Source organism: Neovison vison, chromosome 8, assembly GCF_020171115.1.
Source record: "Neovison vison isolate M4711 chromosome 8, ASM_NN_V1, whole genome shotgun sequence".
NCBI classification, from domain to species: Eukaryota; Metazoa; Chordata; class Mammalia; order Carnivora; family Mustelidae; genus Neogale; species Neogale vison.
This window is the reverse complement of record NC_058098.1, coordinates 18,376,960-18,399,618: the sequence shown is the minus strand read 5'-3', so window position 1 is coordinate 18,399,618 and position 22,659 is coordinate 18,376,960. Positions and strand designations below refer to the sequence as shown.

The window sequence follows — 22,659 nt, the reverse complement described above, 5'->3', positions numbered from 1 at the left end:
GTGCCCTTACAGGGCTGGACAGCCAGTCCTGGAGGAGATCTGGGGGTTCACATCCCATGAGTTTAGAGTAATGAAAACCCCCAGAGGGGAAAGACCTGTGCAGGCCAGGTAACATTCACTTACCTCCTTCAAGCTCTCCAGATTAAAAAACAAAACTCTTCATGTTTACCATGAGTTGAAATTTTTTTAAGTTGCAAAATGTAGGTGCATGTATTTCTCTTTGGGTAACTTCTACAGTTTACCTCAGTTAGTTTATGTACTTTGTAAAAGGAAGAATGCTCTTCTTTTTTTTTTTTTTTAAAGATTTTATTTATTCATTCGACAGACAGATCACAAGTAGGCAGAGAGGCAGAGGGGGAGGCAGGCTCCCTGCTGAGCAGAGAGCCCAATGTGGGGCTTGATCCCAGGACTCCGAGATGAAGGCAGAGGCCCAACCCACTAAGCCACCCAGGCGCCCCAGGAAGAATGCTCTTCTTAAGAAAAATAGTTCAGGGGCACCTGGGTGGCTCGGTGGGTTAAAGCCTCTGCCTTTGGCTCAGGTCATGGTCTCCGGGTCCTGGGAGACCTGCATCGAGCTCTCTGCTCAGCGGGGAGCCTGCTTCCCCCTCTCTCTCTGCCTGCCTCTCTGCCTACTTGTGATCTCTCTGTCAAATAAATAAATAAAATCTTCTTTAAAAATTAAAAAAAAAAGAAAAGAAAAATAGTTCAGTGAAAGCATGTTTCAGGTCCAGAAATTTGTGATATATGCCTTCTGGTTTTTTGTTGTGCTGGTGGTGGTATTCTTGGCTGTATGTTCATCATTTGCGGGGAGGTTAATTTTCAGTATGCCCTCCTGTCTCTCTGATGGGATCGCTCCAGTGTCTCTTGACATCTCACAGTCACTCAGTGAAGAAGGGCCAGGAGTGGTGATCCTCTTTTGCAGATAAGGGAGATGAGGCTCAGAGGTGGTGCTGTGCCTCCCACCTGCCTTGCCTGTGCTTGGTGCTCCTGGTTCCTCTCTGTACACCCCCCTTGTCTGATGGGTCGTTAATTGGCCAGTAGGTTTGCAGGACCTCTGTCTCTGTAGGGCTGTTTGGAAGGTGACCTCACTGGCAGCACGGGATGCTAGGACACTTGTTCCTGACTCAGAAGCTTGGGTCTAATTTAGAATCTTAGATTGGATGGTGGGCTCCCTTCTATCCCTTCCAGGGCCTGCCATGGCCAGAGTGAAGTCTGCTCTGGGGCAGGATTGGCTAGCTCTCAGGAGCTGGACTCATCAAGATACCCCGGAAAAGGCTTGGTGCCCTGACCCCGCTCCCCGCCTTTCTCTTCCCTGGGGACTCTGCCTGGTGTCCAGGAATGCTGCCTCTCTGCACCTCCCTGCCGCGGCTGTCCTGATGCACTGGGCAGGGGGATGACTGGTGGGGCACTTGTGGCTCAGCTTGATGTCTGGGAGTGGCTGGGGGGCAGGATTTTAAGACCAGAAGCAGCCCTACCCTCAGAAGAACCTTGCACAGACAAGTCTTCTAGGGTCATTGTCTTCAGTCCCTTCCCAGACTGTAGGCTGGCTGCCTGCCATTGAGCTTGTCCCCTTCATGGCACCCTCTCCTCACCCAGGGGAGTAGGTGTTGTCCCTGGCTTGGGGACCTACTTTCCTGCAAAGGCAAGTTCTGATCTGGCCCTGAGAGCAGCAACACTACTTTTTGCTGCTGTCTAGTTGCCGGCCTCCCAAAGTGCTTGGGATGAGTTGTGTGACTCGGATAAGGAAACTGAGGCTCTTAAAGGGAAAGCAGCCACCACGGCTCTTACACCCTGAAGGCAGTTGCTTTCCAGGCCTGACGGACCCAGGCACTGTGCTTTGAGTAAGTGCTGATCTCTAGTCTCATGGTCTCTGGCAAGGAATCTGTCCCTGGGCCAAGACAGGAGACAAGGGAGGATTTCCTTGCCTGGTCCTGCAGGCTCTGGTTTTGCCGCTTCGGTCTTGTGGCATTCTGCCTCAATGCTTAGGGCCGGCCCCCGCCACCAGGCAACGTGCATGTTTTCTTCTGCATAAAAGTCAAAACAGAAACCAGGCCAGGGTTGGGGGTGGTCAAGGCAGGCCAGGCTTGACTCTTGCATGTGAATGTTTTTATGTAGTTGGCTCTTCACATGTGAACGGTTAATGGCTGTCCCACCCCTAATGAAAAGCTTTGCTTTATCCCTCACCTGCCCAGCAAGGCCCATCTGTATGCTTGCAAACAGGATTTGAGAATTGATCTTGGTGACTTCAGTCTGTTGGTCTCCCGTTCTGATACACATCCTCTGTGAGGTGGGGGGGTGCACGTGCCGCCAACTCCTGGTGAGTGTGCAGGTTGGGTGCTGGAGGCTCAGGAAGCCACCTCTGGCTTAGAGCACAGCTGCAGGCACTGATCTGAACTCTGGCCTCAGGAGCCCCAAGCCTTCATGGTGCCCCATCCCTGCAAGACCCCTTTTTGAGCCAGAGAAATGGCTGCATGGATTCTTTCCCATGGGCCGAGGCAGCTACGGCCTAACTTGACCTCTCCTAGGTTTGGGCCCAACCCCAGCAAAGCCCTGGCAGTTGGCTGCCGTTCTCTCCCCTGCTGCTGGCTTCTCTGGGCCTCGAGCTGATGCACTAGGCACACAGGCCAGGGGTCAGTCTCCTTCAGATATCAGTGGGATCATTGGTTCCTGACAAGGACCTTACTGTACTAATGGGGAAACAGAGGCCAAAAGAGTAAGGGCCTGCCTAGGGCTGCACAGCTAGGCTTTAAGACCTGCGTGGTTCTCCTCTGCTAGGCATGGGCAGCCTTTAGGAAGGGGGATGGTCAGGGCAGGCTTCCTGAAGGAGCAAGAGGGGGCAGGTTGCCACCAGAACCCCCAGGCTTCTGCCCAGGGCACCAGGCAGTCTGGCCATCAGAAGGTCCTCAGCTCTTAGAGCTGGCCTGTGATGCCAGTCCCTGACCCAGCATGGGTGGTCCCTCATTACCCCAGAGCCCCTTGAGGAGGACTGGTGCTTTCTGTATCTTCATGAGAGTATGTGGGTGATTAAATGCCCAGGCAGTTTATCTTGTCGCTGTCTACTACAGCCATGTTTGGTGTGGTGGTACACATGCCATTCCTGAAGCATGTGCCTTGGGGACCTGGTCCTTGGAGGAATGAACATGCCATGCTTGCTGATGGAACCCCAGGCCCTCTCAGGTTGGAGCGAGCTTGAAGATGGACCTTTGTCATTGGTGAAGGCCTGCACCCTTCTGCTACACAGGAGGCTGGCCTGGCCCCCCGGCTATGGGATCCTGGCCTTTCCCTCAGTTCCCCTGTCTCACTTGTGTGTCTCCAACCTAGCAAGGAACTCCCAGTACCCTGGCTTTTCTTTTCCCCAGTGTTCCTTGAATGTTGTTTTCCCATGGTCTGAGTGGGGGATGAGTGCTGGGTCATGGGTCTCTGGGAACAGGGTGCTAGTCTCCTGCTCTTCTGAGCAGTTCTCCTCTTCTCCCGAAGCTCCCAGGTCCTGGGAGGGTGTCTGTCCCTGCCCTTCCTGTCCCACTGCAGTTCTGACCCAGACAGCTGGGGTGGCTCGGCCTCCCCCTCCCCCCAGCTAGGGCGGAGGCGATGCCTGTCCCAGGGAGTCTCCTCCCCGATGGCAGTCCCTGGGGGGCTGGCCCTGGCTCTCTCAGAAAAAAGGACCCTTCTGTGTTTGCCTCCGGGACAAGGAGGATGGGAAGTGGGGCTGGGAGGTGGCACAGGAAATGGTTTTTAAGAACGTGGTAGGGCATCGCACGCTGGCGTCCTGTCCCTTCAGCCTCCCGTTGGCTTGATGCGCTTGGAGGGCATCAGCCCCAGGCTGGCACTTCCTTATGGTGGCGTGGGGTACAAGGGACCAGATGTGGCCAAGCCAGAGCTTGGGAAGCTTGGACGCCGGGCCTGGAGCTGCTCCGTGCCTGTGTGGTTCCTGTGTTGGGCAGGAGCCCAGTCAGCCTCCTGCCTGGTCTCCGTGGGAATGTGCCCAGGAGCACAGGGCAGGCCAGAGGTTCTCCTGGGTCCTGCTGGTGGAGAGTGTGTGTGTGTGTGTGTGTGTGCGCGCGCGCGCGCGGGGCTACACGTATCCGGCCTCAGGCTTTGAACTGACCCTCCAACTGCCTGCCAAGCAGTGGCCACGTCATGGGCTGCTCTCACGCTGGCGGGCACTGAGCACTGAGACCCTGGCCTACACGCACTTGTGTCTCTGAGGTGGTGTGCCTGTGCGAGGGGTGTGGGAGGGGACGACAGCAGCGCTGTACCGGAAGAGCATACGGGTTTCTGTCTTCAAGGGCAGGCTTTGTGGCTATTCTGCAGTTTCTGATCTGGGCATTTCCCCTGTTCAGCTCCTCCTTCCAATCCTTGGAAACTATCTTCTCAGGCTAGGTTTTTGTGAGTCAGTTTCCCCGACCCTCCTTGTTTCTACCTGAGTGTAACTCATTTTTAAAATGCCGCTGCCATTTTGTGGCCCCTCCCCCCACCTGGGTGCCTCCTTTTCTCGTTTGCTCCTTCAGTCTTCCAGCAAGTATTGCATGGGCTCTGCCTGGCCTGGGCGGAGATGACGCGTCTCACGTGGGGTCATGAGGAGTCAAGGGCATGATTACCGCAGTAGGCCGCTTCTGAGTTGGGTCTTTGGTGGGAGAGAATGGAGCCTGGGAGGTAGACAGTCCACCCTAGGGGCCGGGATGAAATGGGGGGGACAGGAAGCACTGACTGTTCTTGCTCTTGGTCCGGCCTATTTATTTTAAAGGTTTTATTCATTTATTTGACAGAGAGAGATCACAAGTAGGCAGAGAGGCAGGCAGAGAGGGGGGGGGGGGAAGCAGGCTCCCTGCTGAGCAGAGAGCCCGATGTGGGGCTCAATCCCAGGACCCTGGGATCCTGACCTGAGCTGAAGGCAGAGGCTTAACCCACTGAGCCACCCAGGCGCCCCTCCAGCTTAGTTTAGATGGAGCAGAGAAGATTTGAGGGAAGAAGCTGGGAATAGATCACTGAGCCTCATCAGGAAGGGCCTTGAAAAGGCCACAGAAGGAACATGTTCTCCCTAGTGAGCAACCACAGGAGGAATCAGAACGGTGTTAGAAGGATTCTGAAAACTTGAGAAGAGAGGCTTCTTGGTGGGGAGGGTGGGGGCAGGGCTGCTGGCAGGGCAGGCAGGGCTTCTTCAGTGAGAGGCCCAGGCCTGAGGGTTTGATGAAGGCACACGGAGCAGGGAGAACAGAGTCCAGTTAAAACCCGTAATGCTATGGTGGAGAGCTGGGATTGGGCTAGAAGCAGTGCCTCTGTTTGAGGTGGGACAGATGGGGCACAGCTGCGGCTTGGAAGGGGTAGGAAGAGAGCCTAGGGATTTGGGCCCTTTGGGACAGTGTGGCCTGGGTGGTGCACAGTTTGGACTGGGAGGGCTCTGGGACAGACACAAGCTGGCAACTTGCTGGGGCTGCTCCTGGCTCGGGATCTTCCGGGCGAGTCTGGGTTGAGAGCACTAGAAGGGGCTCTGGTGCCAAGGCAGTGCTCAGGGAGAGTCCTCTCTGGTTTCTCAGCCAGGCTTCTTCTGTTTGAACAGCTGCTCCCTAAATCTGTCTCATTATCTGACTTGGAAAGTCCGTTGTCCCCCCCCCCAGCCCCCCAATCAAGGATCCCACCCAGCATGGGGGGATCGTGTGGACGAGTGGCTGGTGTAGCCCTTCCCTGTGCTGTGCCCTGCTGGGGCCCTCTCCTAGCCTGAGTCAGAACCTGTGCCCCTAGCGGACTTTGGTGAGGCAGCGGAGGGAGGGAACCTGCGTCGAATGAGCTCCCGTGTGCCATATATGGGGCTGGGCACTTTTGGCTTTTACGACTTTGGATCTTCCCAGCACCCTCACCGTTACTGTTACCCGCATTCACACATGAAGGAGTGGGATTAGAGCAGTCACTGTGCTGAGGTCACACAGCTAACGGAAGGTGGAGCTGGGATTCTGCTTCAGGCAGTCTGGTCCCAGAGTCCACGCATGTTTTTTCTACCAGCCTGCCTTCTAGAGAAATTCAGTCAAGCCCTTGACTTTATATTTGGTAGAAGTGAGACTAGAAGTTAAATGAGTCACTCAGTGTCATCTCCCATGTTAGTGGCCAAGGCAGGTGGTCTGCCTTGGACAGCCAGGGTGGGAAACATCCCTTTGGATAGCCGCTGCCTTGGGAGACCAGGCCTCTTGCTGAGACTTGCTTGGGGATGTCTTTGGGGTGGTGGGCCATTCAGGGATGTGTCAGTTCTCCGAGCTTGACCCCTCATTCTTCCCACGGATCCTGAGACACACTTGGGTCTGCCTCACCCCAACCTGGGACTTTACAATTTGGTTCTTGTACTTTGTGTCAGGAAATGGTCCTCACAGAAGAGCCTTCAGCCCTCCCCAGTTCTCTCTCTAGACTCCAGCTTTTCTCCAGGTCAGAGTGACCTGCCTACATTCTCAGCAAGGGAAGGTACAGAGGCTGGGGCTCCCTGCTCCCCAGACAGCTCCGCTTCTAGCAGAGGTCTGTCCTCAGACTCGGACTCCCTCTCTTGTGTCACCCAGTAGGCCTGTGAGTACTCTTGGCTCTGCCCCTTGATGAGGTGTCTCTCTTTGTGGTCCCTCCCTGAGGGGGCGTGAGGAAACCAGGCTGCCTTCATTTCAGCACTGACTCAGAGACCCCAGCCTGACCTTGGTCTCTTTACCTTCCTAGTTGACATTCGGGAAATCAAGGAGATCCGCCCAGGCAAGACGTCACGGGATTTTGATCGCTACCAAGAGGACCCTGCTTTCCGACCAGACCAGTCACACTGCTTTGTCATCCTGTATGGGATGGAGTTCCGCCTGAAGACCCTGAGCCTGCAGGGTAGGCGTCACGGGGCTGGAGGGGGTCGGGGCTAGCTCCGGGCAGATAGGCACTGGCTCCAGGCTCAGCGCGGAGTGCGTGTCCCCAGCTCACCTCCCTGCCCCTTGATCACAGCTACATCTGAGGATGAAGTGAACATGTGGATCAAGGGTTTAACGTGGCTGATGGAGGACACCCTGCAGGCGGCCACGCCTCTGCAGATCGAGAGGTAAGGACCCTGCACCCCCACCCCCAGCATAGCTCCCCATGAACTAGCCAGGGGAAGGAGCAGCTTGTGAGGGAAGAGAAAAGGTTCTAGGGAGCAGCGGCAAGGACACAGGCCTTTGTGTGCACAGACACCGCCTGCTGACCTCCCTGGACCTAGTCTGGCTGGAGAAGTGCCTCTCACTTTAGGCTCCTCTCCCTCCAGGTGGCTGCGGAAGCAGTTCTACTCCGTGGATCGGAACCGTGAGGATCGGTAGGTACCGGGGTGTGGCTCTAGCCCGGCTGGTGGGTTGGGGCAGCCAGAACAGTAGCCAACCCCTGATCAGCTCTCTGGAGAACCAGAGGACTCAGGGGGCCTATGTCTAGGAGGGCTGAGGGGCAGGCAAGCGTTCTGGCACAGGTAACGTCCTGCAGAAAGTCCTCTGAGGGCCTTGGTGCAGACTGGTGCCGGGTGTCCTGCGGAGCAGGCGGTGGTGGCCTTAGTGCGTGAGGGAGTGCCTTGAAGATCACAGCTTTGAGGCCACTGTATGACAGCCGGGGGGCCGGGGAGAGATGGGGGACAAAGATCAGTTCATGGTGAGGGCTTCTGACTGTTGCCATGAAAGAGCTAGAAAACCACGGAGGGTTTGGAAAGGAAGCATCCGTGACCTGACTTCGGTTGCACCAGACTGCCGGCTGCGGCTGGAGAGCCCAGGGCGGGGCAGAGCCGGCCAGCTTGGGCAGGGAGCTGCTTCAGCGTTCTGGATGCGAGATGAGAAGTCGTGGCTCGGGGTGGAGGGCGGTAGCACATGGTCGGATTTGGACTCTACTGTGTTTTGAAGGTAAGAGTCCAGTAAAACTTCCGAACATTGATTTTAGTGTGCAAGAGGAAGAGAGGAGTCCGAGGTAACAGTTAAGCTTTTTGGCTGGAGAACCTGGAAAGGTGGCATTGCCATTGACTAAGATGGGGAAGGCCATGGGAAAAGCATATTTGGGGGAGCTTAGGGATGCATTTGGGCCATATTCAGTTTTATGATACCCTTAGACGTCCAGGTAGAGATGTTGCATTGGCAGGTGGGTAGAATGAGTTTAAGGGAGAAGTTGGGGCAGGAGATGTTGCCGCGGGAGCATAGAGATGTTCCTTCCGTAAGCCATGAGGCTGGAGATCACCTGATAAACGTAGCAAGAAAAGGGAAGAGGGCCATGACCCCAGGCCACTCGGACACTGGGGATCAGGGAGGTGAGGAGGAGATAGCCAGGGGAAGGAGCGGCTTGTGAGGTAAGAGAAAAACTTGGAGGGTGGAGTTTTGGAAGCTTGGGGAGGAGGGGGTGGTGAGCTGTGCCAGGCCTCACCAGGTATGGACTTGACAGCACAGAGGTTGTTGGTGACCGTGAGGAGCAGAGAGCAGTGTTCAGGGAAGGAAAGGGAGCACGGAGGGTTCCTTCAGGGTGCTGCTGTGCAGGAGAGCAGGAAGGGAGTGGTGGCTGAGAGGGCAGCCGGGTCAAGACAGGTGTTTTGGCGGAACGGATAACAGCTTACTTGTAATGCTGAAGGCAGAGAGTTGAGAGAGAGTTTGGTGATGCAGTGTTTCCTAACGTGCAGAGCAAGGACCCTGAGCGCCTTGCTTCTGGGCACCTGGGGGTCAGATGAGCTGGCACGGGCAGAAGCAGCACCTGCTGAAGCATACTTGCCAGTAGCGGCCAGGGCCATGTGGTATAAGGCTGAATTCTGGAAGGGAGTGTTGGTGCTGTCTGCCAGGCTCTTGGGCAGGAGGAAGAGGGATGCCAGCCCCTCCCCTCCCTGACACCAGCCTTCAGGAGAGAAGGCTTCCCTTTCCCCCATCTTTTCCAGCCTTTCGCCAGGCAGTGTCCCCTAGTCCCACATCCTGAGCAGGGCAACCCTCGAGGGCCCGGACACTTCCCTCTCAGACTCCGGGGGAGTGCCCAGTCGCCAGCAGTGGTATTTTGTCAAGCAGGATCCCCTCTGGCTACCACCCACCTCTGACCCCCACCCCATGCTGGGTGCTGAGACACAAACTCCCAGCATTCTAGGGTAGCAGGTCAGGACTCCCTGTGGAGTTGCCCCCAGCGAGTAGGTGAGTGAGCGCTGCGGGGCCTGGAGGCTCACAGGGGAAGGCTGCCTCCTGTGTCTGGGTGAGCCAACAGCCCCTAGGATTGCCGGGGGGCCAGAGGTACAGGCTTGACCACTGAGACCTAAAGATTGGCTCCCCTCCCCCATGCCTGACCCACTTCACTGAGCCTGTCCACTCCTTTCTTGGCAGAATCATGGCCTTTTTCTTTGCCCAGATGAGGAAACTGAGCCCTAGAGAAAGGAGGGGACTTCCTTTGGTCACCCCAAGGGTTCTGATTTAGCCCCCTCAGGACTCCAGGTGCCAGGAGTAGTGCTTATCTGTCCAGCCCAGAGGGACTGAGTCCCAGATGGACTCAGCCGACAAGTCCGAGTTCATGAGAGGTTGGGTGAGGCCACTGGGAATGTCCCTGTTTCCTCAGTATATCAGCCAAGGACCTGAAGAACATGCTGTCCCAGGTCAACTACCGGGTCCCCAACATGCGCTTCCTCCGAGAGCGTCTGACGGTAAGCACATCCTGGGCCACCCGCTGGCAGTGAGGGAGCCTGGGAGCCCCTGGCCGTAGGCCTGACCGGAGTCCCGCCCTGTGCCATGTAGGACCTGGAGCAGCGCAGCAGCGACATCACCTACGGGCAGTTTGCTCAGCTGTACCGCAGCCTCATGTACAGCGCCCAGAAGACGGTGCATGAGCCACCTGCCCTCCCGTGGCCCCTGCCCCTGCTCTCCCGCCCCAGCCCCAGCCCTGCTTGCCTCCGCCCTGCTGCCCTGCTGGAGGGCTTTCCGGTGCCATTTCTCCAGCTCTTCTCCTCTTGAGGCCCGCCCACCCCTGTCTGTTGCCCTGGCCTTTCTTCCTGAAAGCCCTTTTCCCATGTGGCCTCCCAGGGGCTCTCGCTCTGACCAGCTTCTGTCTCCTGCAGATGGACCTCCCCTTCTTGGAAGCCAGTGCCCTGAGGTTTGGTTTGAAGTGGGGCGGTGGGGTTCTCCCCGGGGCCTCCTTCCTCTCTCCCCTGGCGACTCCTGGTACGGGTGGGAGGCAGTGGGGGGGGGGTAAGCCATGCTGGACCCTCTTGGTCATCTGTGCTGGCTGGGAGCTGGGCTCTGCCTTCCAGGGGGCCCTCGTTGTCTGGGGGCTGCGCCAGCCACCTGGCTGCCAGGTGCTTCCCTTCTCTCCCACAGGGCGGGGGAGCGGCCGGAGCTCTGTCGAGTATCCCTTCCCGAGTTCCAGCAGTTCCTCCTCGAGTACCAGGGGGTACGGCTGGGTTGAGCTGGGCCAGGGTTCCTGGCTGCGGGGGGCTGGGCTCGTTGCTGGTAGCCTCTCATGCGCCCCCCACCCCCACCCCACCAGGAGCTGTGGGCTGTTGACCGGCTTCAGGTGCAGGAGTTCATGCTCAGCTTCCTTCGAGACCCCTTGCGGGAAATTGAAGAGCCATACTTCTTCCTGGACGAGGTGAGCCCTGGCTCTCACACCCCATACATCAGAATGGGGGGCCACTGACCGGAACCCCACCTGGGTCCCAGGAGCCAGATTCTCCTTAGGGCTGCCACCTTGTTCCTCCCCGCCGTCCACCTTGTCCACCACCTTGTCCACCTCAGTGACAGACACCGAGCGTCCTCTCCTTCCCACCACAGCCAAACCAGTGGTCTGGGGTAGCGGCTCACTCTTGTCTTCCCTTCCTGTTCTGGACAGTTTGTCACCTTCCTGTTCTCCAAAGAGAACAGTGTGTGGAACTCGCAGCTGGATGCCGTGTGCCCGGACACCATGAACAACCCTCTCTCCCACTACTGGATCTCCTCCTCCCACAACACGTGAGTGGCTCCGTTGGCACCCCCGCCCCCTGGCCCGGGCTTCGGAGGGAGGCACTCACCCAACCACCCCTGCCTTTCCTTCCCTGTGCAGGTACCTGACTGGGGACCAGTTCTCCAGCGAGTCCTCCCTAGAAGCCTACGCCCGCTGCCTGCGAATGGGCTGTCGCTGCATTGAGTGTGCGTGGAGGCCAGGGTGGGGGAGTCGGTTGGGGGGACCTGCCCTCTTGACCGTGGTCGTGTTCCTGCGCAGTGGACTGCTGGGATGGCCCAGATGGGATGCCGGTCATTTACCATGGACACACCCTTACCACCAAGATTAAGTTCTCAGATGTTCTGCACACCATCAAGGAGCACGCCTTCGTGGCCTCAGAGTGAGCGGGGGTGGGGGTCAGCTGGGCTACAGCTCTCTCCTATGACAAAGGGTCCCCTCCAGTGCTGTCCCCACTCCCCGTTTTTTATCTTTGTCCTTCTTGGCCTCCCCTCCTTTTTTGCCGCTTGCTTGAGCCATCCTTCCGAAGCCCCTCCCTGTTTCCTGCCTCCTCGGCTCCCCTTCATGGGTTCTTCTCTGGCCTGTGGAACAAACTAAAGCTCTGCCTGTACGCCCCACGTGCTTCCTTCCAGGGGCTAGGGAGGAACGAAGTTCTTCTCTGGCTAGCTGCCCTCTAGACCCTTGCTTCCTAACACCTTTTCTGAGCAGCTGTTTGGACTGGGTGTTGACCCCTCAGAATTGTAAGGTCTCTGTCACCGCACTGGTCCCCTACCCTGCAGGTACCCGGTCATCCTATCCATCGAGGACCACTGCAGCATTGCCCAGCAGAGAAACATGGCACAGTACTTCAAGAAGGTGCTTGGGGACACCCTCCTCACCAAGCCCGTGGACATCGCTGCAGACGGGCTCCCCTCACCCAACCAGCTCAAGAGGAAGATCCTCATCAAGGTAGCGCTGGGGGCGCCCCACCCTTCCGCGCGCCTCTCCCAGGCCGTGGCTCCGGGTGGCGGCCTCAGCCTGGGTGAGAGGCGGGGGCTCGGACTGGGCTGGCGCTGCATGGCCCGCTGCTCCCACAGCACAAGAAGCTGGCAGAGGGCAGCGCCTATGAAGAGGTGCCCACGTCGGTGATGTACTCCGAGAACGACATCAGCAACTCCATCAAGAACGGCATCCTCTACCTGGAGGACCCCGTGAACCATGTGAGTGCCAGGCCGGGCAGAGCGTGGGGGCGTGGTGGGAGGAGGCCTCCGTTCATGGGCCCCATTTTGCTCTCTCCCAGGAGTGGTACCCGCACTACTTCGTTCTGACCAGCAGCAAGATCTACTACTCCGAGGAGACCAGCAGTGACCAGGGCAATGAGGATGAGGAGGAGCCCAAGGAGGTGAGGGGCCAGCCCAGGGCTGGGGGCTGGGCTGGGGTCAGAGTCACCGAGTGTCTTTGCCGTTGCCCTCCCCCCACAGGCCAGTGGCAGCACGGAGCTGCACTCCAGTGAGAAGTGGTTCCACGGGAAGCTCGGCGCGGGACGGGATGGACGGCACATCGCCGAGCGCCTGCTCACCGAGTACTGCATCGAGACCGGGGCCCCTGACGGCTCCTTCCTTGTACGGGAGAGCGAGACCTTCGTGGGCGACTACACCCTCTCCTTCTGGTAACCCAGTCCCAGCGCGTGTGCTGCACTCTGTTGTGTCCCCCTGCCGAGACCACCGCTGTCTGGTGTTTGGTCTCTGTTACAGGCTCTCACATGGAGCGTGATCTCCTCACATGCATACTTTTCTGGGTGCTTTGAAGCCTCTCTGCGGGTCTGCCCAGCCGCCGAGTACCTCAGGCGCCTCTCTTGGGCTGGAGCATGGCTTCTGGGCCACACCTGCTTCTCACCACCTCCCTGTCTTGCCGCAGGAGGAACGGGAAAGTCCAGCACTGCCGGATCCACTCCCGCCAGGACGCTGGGGCCCCCAAGTTCTTCTTGACAGACAACTTGGTCTTTGACTCACTCTATGACCTCATCACGCACTACCAGCAGGTGCCCCTGCGCTGCAATGAATTTGAGATGCGCCTCTCAGAGCCTGTCCCGCAGACCAATGCCCACGAGAGCAAAGAGTGAGGGAGGGCCTGGTGGCTGAGGGCTGGTGGGGGGACCGAAGTCGGGGAGGCCAGGGATTGACTCGGGCCTGTCCTCAGGTGGTACCACGCCAGCCTGACCAGAGCTCAGGCCGAGCACATGCTGATGCGTGTACCCCGGGACGGGGCCTTCCTGGTGAGAAAACGGAACGAACCCAACTCCTACGCCATCTCCTTCCGGTGAGGGGCGTGGCCTGGGGTTCTCTAGGTGGTGTGGGGCCATGCCTGGATCTGGGCTTCCCTAACCCCACGTGACCATTCTACTCAGGGCCGAGGGCAAGATCAAGCATTGCCGTGTCCAGCAGGAGGGCCAGACCGTGATGCTGGGCAACTCGGAGTTTGACAGCCTTGTGGACCTGATCAGCTACTACGAGAAGCACCCACTATACCGCAAAATGAAGCTGCGCTACCCCATCAATGAGGAGGCGCTGGAGAAGATCGGCACCGCTGTGAGGGCCTGGGGCTGGGGGCATCGTGGCAGGCAGGGACCCTGGGCTAGCTGCTGGGTGCTCGTGGGACAGTCTGGCTGTGGGAGCTCCTGGACAGGTCACTCTGCCCAGCTGGGGGCCATGGCATAGGTGCCAGGACAGTGTCCTGGGAGATGTGTCCTCTGTGCGGGTGTGGCTACCAGGAAGGGCACGCGTTAGAGGAAGAGGTTAGGGGCTGCGAGCTGAGTTCTGGGGTGAAGAGGTCCTGGAACTCACACAGGGAGCAGTAGGCCCAAGGCCTGAGGCTTCGCCGGCTGGGCTTGGACTAGACTGTCGCCGGGGCAGAGGGGAGAGTAGGCTACAGAAGGGCGGCTGTGGAGGGAAGAGGCACGGGGGTAAGACGAGTGAGGCAGAAGGCTGCACAGATGGCCTAGGGGCCAGGAAGGGCTCAGTACTGGGACCATGGCATTGGACAGAAGGAAGGCATCTAGGACGGGAGGTCCCCTTGAGACTTGTCATCAGTGGGCACAGGTGTCCAGGGAAGGGGCTGCGCTGCACCCACCGGGGCCTGGGGCTGGACTGGTGGATTGGCGGGACTGGGGCGGGGACACTCGGAGGGAGGGAGGGAGGGAGCCCCTGGGCTACATAGTTGAGTGCAGGGCACCTGCGGGAGCCCGCTGCAGACAGCTCCGCAGCAGTTTGGGCCTTCAGGAACAGAGAGGTTTCAGAATCATGGGGAGGGTTTCAAGGGTCAGAAAGTGGAGAGTAGGGAGGGCCAGGCCACACTCATTGAGGTCTGAGATGCTGGTGGACCTGATGCCAGGGAAGGGGCAGGCTTGGCCTTGTGCAGCAGGACACGTGGGCCTGCTGCACTGATCGAGGGGCCTGGGGCAGCCGGTAACCACTGTTCTCTCTGGGTGTTAACCTATCCCATTTGGTCCCGTTTGCAGGAGCCTGACTATGGAGCCCTGTATGAGGGACGCAACCCTGGCTTCTACGTGGAGGCAAATCCTATGCCAACTTTCAAGGTACAGCATCAGGCCTCTGGTACAGGAAACGTGGAGGCGGGGGGTCCCCAGCCGCTGAGGGCTTGCATTTCTGTGCTCAGGGGCCCATCTGTGGTCGTTGTGGAGAAGTGGTGCTTGTGGTTTTCCGAGGCCTGAGAGGTTGTGAGATGTGTGGTTTGTGTATGACCACAGCTCTTCCTGGGCTGACCCCCTCCCAGACCTTGTCCCTGGGGGTCCGCACTGACCCTTCCAGATTGTTCCCCAGGGTAACTCCCGTTTCCTCCTGGGTGGCAGCAGGGCAGGGGCAGGCCACAGTGGCCAGAAAACTTTTTTCTTTGCTCCTCAGTCCCTCACCTCATGAAGATCTGTCAGAAAGCATCTTCCTCTTTCTGCTCTTTTCTCTAAAGGGTAAAGGAGTTGTGCCCTATTTCTCAGCCCCTTCCCTCAGCAGCCAGGGAGCCTGGGAAGGAGGTTCTTTTCTTCTGTCTTCCAGATGAGGACTGATGGGTCCCAGCCATGCCCGTAGGCTTTCAGGTCCCAGGGGAGGCACTCGAGGCACCCACACACTCTCCGCCTAGCCGGCCAGCCCCGAGTCCCAGGGACAGATGGAAGGTTCTCCCTGGGGTCCAGGTTGTGGGGCTTGCAGGGGTCCACCTGGACTTCAGGTGGGACAGCCCTGGGACTGTCCTCCGTCACATCTGTCCTGGAGTCTCCTGTAGGTCCAGTGGTGAGGACTGGAGCTGGGCAGGTGGCTCCGGGTCAGGAGGGGGTGAGGACAGCTTGCTCTCCCTGCTGCCCCCCTGCAGTGCGCCGTCAAGGCCCTCTTTGACTACAAGGCCCAGAGGGAGGACGAGCTGACGTTCACGAAGAATGCCATCATCCAGAACGTGGAGAAGCAGGACGGTGGCTGGTGAGCCTGGTGCCCGGAGCCACAGCCATGGATCCAGGGGTGGGGCGATGGGGCGCACATGCCCGTGGGCTGGCTGTCGCTGGCTCCCGTGGGGGGCCTTGGCAAGGGCTCCCCTCCTGTGGAAGTCGGGGGTGGTTGCTGAGATCCATGCCATGTTGCTCCCACAGGTGGCGGGGGGACTACGGGGGGAAGAAGCAGCTGTGGTTCCCGTCGAACTATGTGGAGGAGATGGTCAGCCCCGCAGCCCTGGAGCCCGAGAGGGAGGTGAGTGCAGAGCCATGCGGGGGGGGACACGTCAGTCACACACAGTGACACAGCCACTGTCACTTGCAGTCCACTCACACAGCCCTGAGGGGCCGCAGTTTCCAGGACACACGTGCTGTTTGTGTTGTCATGTGTGTGCTTGTGGGGTGTGCTTGTTGCGTGCACACGGGACCCCCCCATCCATGCATGTGTACGGCGGACGTGCTGATGCACCTGTGGGCTTTGCTCTCCACAGCACTTGGACGAGAACAGCCCCCTGGGGGACTTGCTCCGGGGGGTCTTGGATGTGCCGGCTTGTCAGATTGGTGAGCCCCCATCCCGTTTTCCAGCCCACCGTTCCTTCAGGTCAGGCTCTCCTTTGTGGCTGTGGGCACATGCCGAGGGAAGAAGCCAGAGGCCGCGCTCCCTCGGAGCTCTCCCTGTGCTTGGAGTCTCCCTTGATGCCCTGGGCTCCTGTCCTCACCTCCAGCTTTGAGCCCCGCGTGCTCACTGGAGCCAGGCACTATGGGAGACGCAGACGGCTCGTGGACCTCCACTCTCCTCCCGGGCGGGGTCCCGGGGTGGGACAGGGGACCTAGGGGGAACAGACAGGGGTGTGAGCCCCAGCCCGCCTCTACCAGCAGGGACTTTGCTCGGAGCCCTGAGGTCCTCTGCTGTCACATGGGCCTGGCCCAGCAGCCTTGTCCGCCTCATGGTGTGTGGGGAGGAGGACAGGTGGTGAGGGGACTCGGAGCCTAGGGAGCCCCATGCCTGGGCTGTGGTGCGGGGGACGCAGAAGCATCTTGCCAGCTCTGTTCTCTCGCTCCCCCAGCCATCCGTCCTGAAGGCAAGAACAACCGGCTGTTCGTCTTCTCCATCAGCATGGCTTCAGTGGCGCACTGGTCCTTGGATGTCGCTGCCGACTCGCAGGAGGAGCTGCAGGACTGGGTGAAGAAGATCCGAGAAGTGGCCCAGACGGCAGATGCCAGGGTGAGGCACGTCTGGGGGGATGCAGGGGGTGCGTTGGCAGCCTGCGAGCCTCTTGGGGGGGCGAGGCCTGCGGCATCGGGCCCCGCTCTAGGCCGGGGGCCGTGGGAGACACACGGAGCCAGCCCTGCGGCTGTCGGAGCTGGACATGGCCGGAAGACACCCCTTGGCTCTGCCTGGTGGGCACTTACTTGCACAAGGTAGCGTGGAGGCCAGAGAGGTCCTGGGCTGGAGGCAGGAAGAATGGGCGGTGGGGTGTGGGAAAAGGGCTTCGCTGGCAGGGGGAGCAGCTAGATGCGGCCGGCCGGGCTGGGTGGAGTCCGACGTCTTGGGGGCTGTGGAGGTACCAACAGGCGTGCTAAGAACCTGAGAGTGCCCCTTGGTTTCGGCAGCAGCAGATGGCCCTAGTGCCACGACAAGGAACCATGGCAGTGTGGTGGCCAGGGGTGGGGGGCCGTGGGCAGTGGGGTGTGGCAAAGGGAGTGCGTCTCCACGGGGCCAGAGCCAGGGCAGGCTCGCGTGCCGGCTGCTGGAGGAACCAGCGGGGAGGAGGCGGCCTCTTCTGAGACTGGGGCGATGGAGAGGAAAGTATTGGTCAGGGTTAAGGGGATGGCTGTTTCCCCAGTAGTTGGTGTGGGAGAGAAGGCTAGAAGGCCACAGGTCTGTGGCTGCTTGGAGAACGGGGACCTTTGAGTCCCACAGTGAATGGAAGGTGCTGAGAATTTACTGGCAGACATGCTGGTTAGGGGGATGGATTCTGGGATCTGAGCCGAAAGAGGGAGTTAAGACTATGAATGTAGGAGCCCCGGATGGAAGAAAGTGGGCCTCTGCGGGGGGGGGCGGTGAGGACAGGATAGGGCGCATTTGCGAGTGGCCGTGTCGCGTAGGTGGCTGCACTGGGGTCAGGGTCGCTGAGGTGGTGAGGGTCTTAGGACTGGGAGGTAGGGGGGAGTATCCTCGGCACCAGAGACTGAGCCAGAGGCCTGCATCCCCATGGAAGTCAGAGGAGGCTCCCTTTTTGCCTAAGGGAGGCGGGGTACCCAAGGCTTATGCAGAATCTCTGGAGAGCGCAGCCTGCCCCAGGAGCCTGAGCTGTCGCGGAGGCATGGGTGGTGGTGAGGATCCCACCCTCTGAGTGTTGGAGGGCACGTGTGCCCTTTAAGGCAGAGAAGAGGAAGGATGGTTCTGAGGTGGGGCTTGAGGACAGAGGTCTCTTGTTTACCGTCCAGTGGGGTCTGGAAGAGGCAGGGGACAGGGAAGGGCTCGGGGAGCACCTGTGCTGTGGGCGCACCCTTCTGCCGGGCGGGGGCCACAGGCTGTGTGTGTCACCAGCTCACGGAGGGGAAGATGATGGAGCGCAGGAAGAAGATCGCCCTGGAGCTCTCCGAGCTGGTTGTCTACTGTCGGCCTGTTCCCTTCGATGAAGAGAGTAAGGGCCGCGGCCCCAGCGGGGTGGGTTTGGGTGCCCTCGCTGGCAGGAGGAAGGAGGAGGAGCATTCCGTCCCTTTATATGGGGGTTGGGGGAGCTGCTTGGGAGGGTGGGCTCTGTCAGCATTCTCCCTGTTTGGCCCAGAGATCGGCACAGAACGTGCCTGCTACCGGGACATGTCGTCCTTTCCGGAAACCAAGGCTGAGAAATACGTGAACAAGGCCAAAGGCAAGAAATTCCTCCAGTACAACCGGCTGCAGCTCTCCCGCATATACCCCAAGGGCCAGCGGCTGGACTCCTCCAATTACGACCCCTTGCCCATGTGGATCTGCGGCAGTCAGCTCGTGGCCCTCAACTTCCAGACCCCAGGTGAGGCGCTGCTCTGTGGGGCGGGGAGGGGCCCTGTGGGGTGTTGGGCGGGAGTCCGCTGTAACCCGGCTCTTCCAGACAAGCCGATGCAGATGAACCAGGCCCTGTTCATGGCCGGCGGCCGCTGCGGCTACGTACTACAGCCCAGTACCATGCGGGATGAGGCCTTCGATCCCTTCGACAAGAGCAGCCTCCGGGGCCTGGAGCCGTATGCGGTCTGCATTGAGGTGCGTGCTGCTCACCTAGGGGCTTCAGGGTGCCGGGGGTCGCTCTGCTGGGACTCTTGTCCAGAGTCAAGGTTAGGGGGTCTGTGTGGCGGGTGGGGAGGGGGCACGGGATGGTTTCTGAGCTTGAGGAAGGCTTGGCCACTCTCTGAGGTGGGAGGCAACTAAGCAGCCTCCACTGTGGGGCTGGGCCCAGAATGGTAAAGGCCCAAGGCAGATGGACTCCATGGGGCCGGTTCTCAGCCCTGAAGAGCCACGCTGTCCAGTGAGGCCCAGCCGTGGGTAGCTGCCGCCTGGCAGGACAGGGAGCTAGTGCCGGTGCTGAGCCACCCACAGAGGCCAGTGAGAATGGGGCTTGAGTGAGAGTGACCCCTGCCCCCAGCTCTGTTGGAGACCCGGCCCTGAGCCACGGAGCTGGTGCCACCTGCCCGCTTCAGGATGGGTGGGGCTGAGCCGTCTGGAAGGAGGGCTGGGGAGAGCACAGGGAGGATGTGCTCTGTTTTCTGTGGCGGAGTCCTTTAAGAGATGTCCGTGTTAGAACAGACGTGGATTTAATGAGGTAGATGCAGAAACTCCATTGAAAGCTGCGGCTAAAGCAAAGTAAAGCAAAGATTTCAGGCGCCATTGCTCTTTTGGCCTTGATGCTGGGAGCCATTTAGCGGGTCGCCTCCTTGGGGCCCAGCAGAGGGCGCACTGCCTCCACTGCAGCGTGAGGCCTGGGAAGGAGCAGAAAGGACAGTCCCCGGCCCATCTTGGCCTGCCTTCCAGGTACTGGGGGCCCGGCACCTGCCAAAGAACGGCCGAGGCATCGTGTGTCCTTTTGTGGAGATTGAGGTGGCTGGAGCGGAGTATGACAGCGTCAAGCAGAAGACAGAGTTCGTGGGTAGGTCTGCCTTCCCCATTCGCCACGCCCTGGAGGCCCCTCCACACTAGCAGCTCTGTCCTCTCAAGCCGGTGGCCTGAGGCCTTTTGCCCTGACTTCCGCAGTGGACAATGGACTGAACCCTGTGTGGCCTGCCAAGCCCTTCCACTTCCAGATCAGTAACCCGGAATTCGCCTTTCTGCGCTTCGTGGTGTATGAGGAAGACATGTTCAGTGACCAGAACTTCCTGGCTCAGGCTACCTTCCCGGTGAAAGGCCTGAAGACAGGTGAGGACCCTTCCTAGGACAGCACCTGGGACCTACCTAGGGGTGCGAGGAGTGTGGGGGGCAGGCCCGCTGCCCGGCTCTCCCCCCAGGCTGAGGGCCAGGCCTTCTCCTCCAGGGTACAGAGCCGTGCCTTTGAAGAACAACTACAGCGAGGACCTGGAGCTGGCCTCCCTGCTCGTCAAGATCGAGGTTTTCCCTGCCAAGGTAACCACAGCGTGGCTGGGGGGCCGGCGGGCTGCATCCTCACGAGGCCCCAGGGAGCCACTGACCCCACGTGCCCTCCCCGTTGAAGCAGGAGAACGGGGACCTCAGTCCCTTCGGGATGTCTCTGCGGGAGCGGGGCTCTGATGCCTCAGGCCAGCTGTTCCATGGCCGGGCCCGGGAAGGTTCCTTTGAAGCCCGCTATCAGCAGCCATTTGAGGACTTTCGAATCTCCCAGGAGCATCTGGCAGACCATTTTGACAGTCGGGAACGGAGGTGAGGGGGTGAAGGATGGGTAGCACACCGGAGAGACGGGAAGGACGACTTGCGGCCCCTTCTGGGTCCTTCTCTTGCTCCTGGGTAGAGGTTTTCCACGGCTGGCTTTCCTTGGCTTGGGCTGTCACGGGACTGCGAGGCCCCATGGTTGGTAAGGACACTCCCTCCTTCTGTCCAGGGCCCCACGAAGGACTCGGGTCAACGGAGACAACCGCCTCTAGTTGTGCGCCAGCCTCGTTCAGAGCAGCAGGTGCCGCGGGCCTCATGGAGTGCCGTGAGCTGGGTTCTTGGGAAGTGGCCTGTCGTGGTGGCCATCCTGGCCCCAAGGCCCGGAGCCTGGATTCCAGCAGTGACTGCTAGACAAAACCAAGCCATTAACGAGATGTATTACCGTTTGGGGCCTCCATGCCCCCGGCTCTGGGTGAAGGCAAAAACTGTACTGTGTCTCGAATTAATTAAGCACACACATCTGGTCCTGACTTCTGGAGATGGAGCCTTCCATCTGTGGGGCCAGGACCATGGCTGTAGCCCCTTGGGAGAGAGGCTGCCTCACCCCGCGGCATGGGAGGCTCTGAGGAACCCCGGACCTTCTGGAGAGAGCAGCAGCCTCCCCGGGCCAGGGGAACAAACCCACGTTTACATTGTCCTGGAGCTTTAAAAGTGCAGCTGGGCAGGGGTGGGGGTGGTTGGCCCCGAGCCAGGGCGGAGCAGCACAGGACCTGCCTACAGAGGGGCTCCGCCTGCTTGAGGAAGAGGACACAGCACAAGGGCGCGCTGCCCGCGGCTGGGGACACTACCCAGCCTGCAAGATACAGGGGATAGTGTTAGAAATAGCAGCAGCGGGTGGCCTGGCCTGCCATGGGCCATGGAGGATTACCCTTCGGGCCACTGTGGGAGGGGTCTGAGCAGGCAGAGCCCCAGGGCGCCGACTGGAGGAGGAATAGCAGCACCTCAGGACCTCAGGAGGAGGAGGAAGACCTGGTCGCCCTGCGTCACCACGGGCCACACTGTCTGCCTGCGGCCGGAAGCCAGGGGCAGCCCAAGGTGGATGGTCTGGAGGCGAACCTGGAGTACGCAGACCTGCTCCCTGGGGGCCAGAATTTGTGGATGTGCTGGCTGAGCCGCGCAGCCGCTCCTGCCGCATGGTTGGCGAGGGCGTGCCTCACACGCAGAGGCCACGGACACGTGCCCCCGACAAGCGGAAGGTCTGATGGTAAGACTGACTGGAGGCCTTGTTTGGACACGGGTGCCAGGATGGAGGAGGAAGTGGCGGGGATCTTCCCCGGTACATTCAGGAAACTCCTGCACACACGGACCTGCCTCCTTCAGGGCGCCCTTCAGCGGGCCGCCGAGGGGGACCCCCCCATCCTAGTTCCGACCGAAGACCACTGTCCCCGTTGCAGCAGCAGACTTGGGATCGGAGCCTGCAGCCGGCACAGCGCGAGGATGCTGGGATGGTCCTGGGTGTTCACTAAACAGCTGAAAGGCCTGTTCCTGGGCATCTGTGATGTTGGAGATGGAATTTTAAAGGTTATTTTTTGCACACCCGTTTCTCACTATCTTCATTATTTCACGTAGGTCTTTGATTTTCTAGGTCTTCCACTTCTAACCGGAAAGCTGCTTGGAGGGTGGGGGAGCCAAATGAACGAACATGTCTGTGCACTGTGGCAGAACTGTTATTTTTATGGATTTTACAGCTCAACTAACAGTGTTATCTTTTCAAGATTTATATATTTATATACTCTTCAGAAAAACCACTGAGCCGTTAAAGCCTTGTTATTATTCGATCCTAATAGTGATTCCATTTTCTATAGCTTACTTTTAGGGTAGAAGGTAAATTATTTAACATTCTATTAAACTTTCCATATCATGGATTGTAAACCGAAGGAAATTATACTAATTTCTGAGAAAACGTATTGGTTTATTTAAACTAATTCCAAAGTTGTCTCTGCAAGTATGATATCCCAGTCTTGTCCATCGCAAACATTTATATATGGTTGCCAGCATTTGGTTTACAATTTAAATATTAACAAAAATCTTAAGTTTTACTGGAAAAGCTTGAAAAGGACCTAAAAAAACGACAGTATTTTTCTTCTCAGTAGGCTAGTTGCTCAATTCCTTACTCCTGCTCCTCACCTGTGAAGGTATCCTTGGGGCAGAGCCCAGGGGAGGGGAGGAGACAGGCTGGCTGTGACCTGCCCCGTCCTGCGGGGACAGCTGGACTGCAGACGGTGAGGCTGGCAGGAATGGGAGGAGAAAAACTAGCAAAGACTCTCCAGATGGTCAGGTGGTTGGTTGGTTTGAAGGCCGAGACCGAGTGTGCCTTCCCTTAGGAATGAAAGAGGGTTAAGGCGTTGTCTGCTCTGTGGGTAGGTGTGGGGGCAGCTGCTGTGCCTCTGGCTGCTTCTGT

The 22,659-nt window shown here is 59.0% G+C and overlaps 1 protein-coding gene across 2 annotated transcripts in view; it reads left to right on the top strand.

Moving 5' to 3' along the window:
• The window catches only part of PLCG1 (phospholipase C gamma 1), a 36,261-nt gene extending 14,255 nt beyond the window's left edge, over positions 1 to 22,006 (top strand). Inside the window, exons 2-32 of one of the 2 annotated variants that reach the window (XM_044263032.1) lie at positions 6,688 to 6,840; positions 6,955 to 7,048; positions 7,250 to 7,297; positions 9,535 to 9,619; positions 9,711 to 9,794; positions 10,031 to 10,065; positions 10,290 to 10,362; positions 10,459 to 10,560; positions 10,801 to 10,919; positions 11,011 to 11,096; positions 11,170 to 11,290; positions 11,688 to 11,856; positions 11,985 to 12,107; positions 12,188 to 12,289; positions 12,369 to 12,556; positions 12,805 to 13,005; positions 13,087 to 13,206; positions 13,295 to 13,475; positions 14,405 to 14,482; positions 15,268 to 15,371; positions 15,539 to 15,635; positions 15,871 to 15,940; positions 16,447 to 16,604; positions 17,934 to 18,030; positions 18,175 to 18,399; positions 18,478 to 18,626; positions 19,392 to 19,506; positions 19,611 to 19,772; positions 19,888 to 19,976; positions 20,068 to 20,249; positions 20,428 to 22,006. In XM_044263032.1, coding sequence (XP_044118967.1) covers positions 6,688 to 6,840; positions 6,955 to 7,048; positions 7,250 to 7,297; positions 9,535 to 9,619; positions 9,711 to 9,794; positions 10,031 to 10,065; positions 10,290 to 10,362; positions 10,459 to 10,560; positions 10,801 to 10,919; positions 11,011 to 11,096; positions 11,170 to 11,290; positions 11,688 to 11,856; positions 11,985 to 12,107; positions 12,188 to 12,289; positions 12,369 to 12,556; positions 12,805 to 13,005; positions 13,087 to 13,206; positions 13,295 to 13,475; positions 14,405 to 14,482; positions 15,268 to 15,371; positions 15,539 to 15,635; positions 15,871 to 15,940; positions 16,447 to 16,604; positions 17,934 to 18,030; positions 18,175 to 18,399; positions 18,478 to 18,626; positions 19,392 to 19,506; positions 19,611 to 19,772; positions 19,888 to 19,976; positions 20,068 to 20,249; positions 20,428 to 20,470 — 3,653 coding nt within the window. In that variant the 3' untranslated portion in view covers positions 20,471 to 22,006. Of the gene's footprint in view, positions 1 to 6,687; positions 6,841 to 6,954; positions 7,049 to 7,249; positions 7,298 to 9,534; positions 9,620 to 9,710; positions 9,795 to 10,030; positions 10,066 to 10,289; positions 10,363 to 10,458; positions 10,561 to 10,800; positions 10,920 to 11,010; positions 11,097 to 11,169; positions 11,291 to 11,687; positions 11,857 to 11,984; positions 12,108 to 12,187; positions 12,290 to 12,368; positions 12,557 to 12,804; positions 13,006 to 13,086; positions 13,207 to 13,294; positions 13,476 to 14,404; positions 14,483 to 15,267; positions 15,372 to 15,538; positions 15,636 to 15,870; positions 15,941 to 16,446; positions 16,605 to 17,933; positions 18,031 to 18,174; positions 18,400 to 18,477; positions 18,627 to 19,391; positions 19,507 to 19,610; positions 19,773 to 19,887; positions 19,977 to 20,064; positions 20,250 to 20,427 lie in introns of both variants that reach the window. The other variant, XM_044263031.1, reaches the window with a different exon arrangement.
• The last annotated feature ends 653 nt before the right edge of the window (positions 22,007 to 22,659 follow it).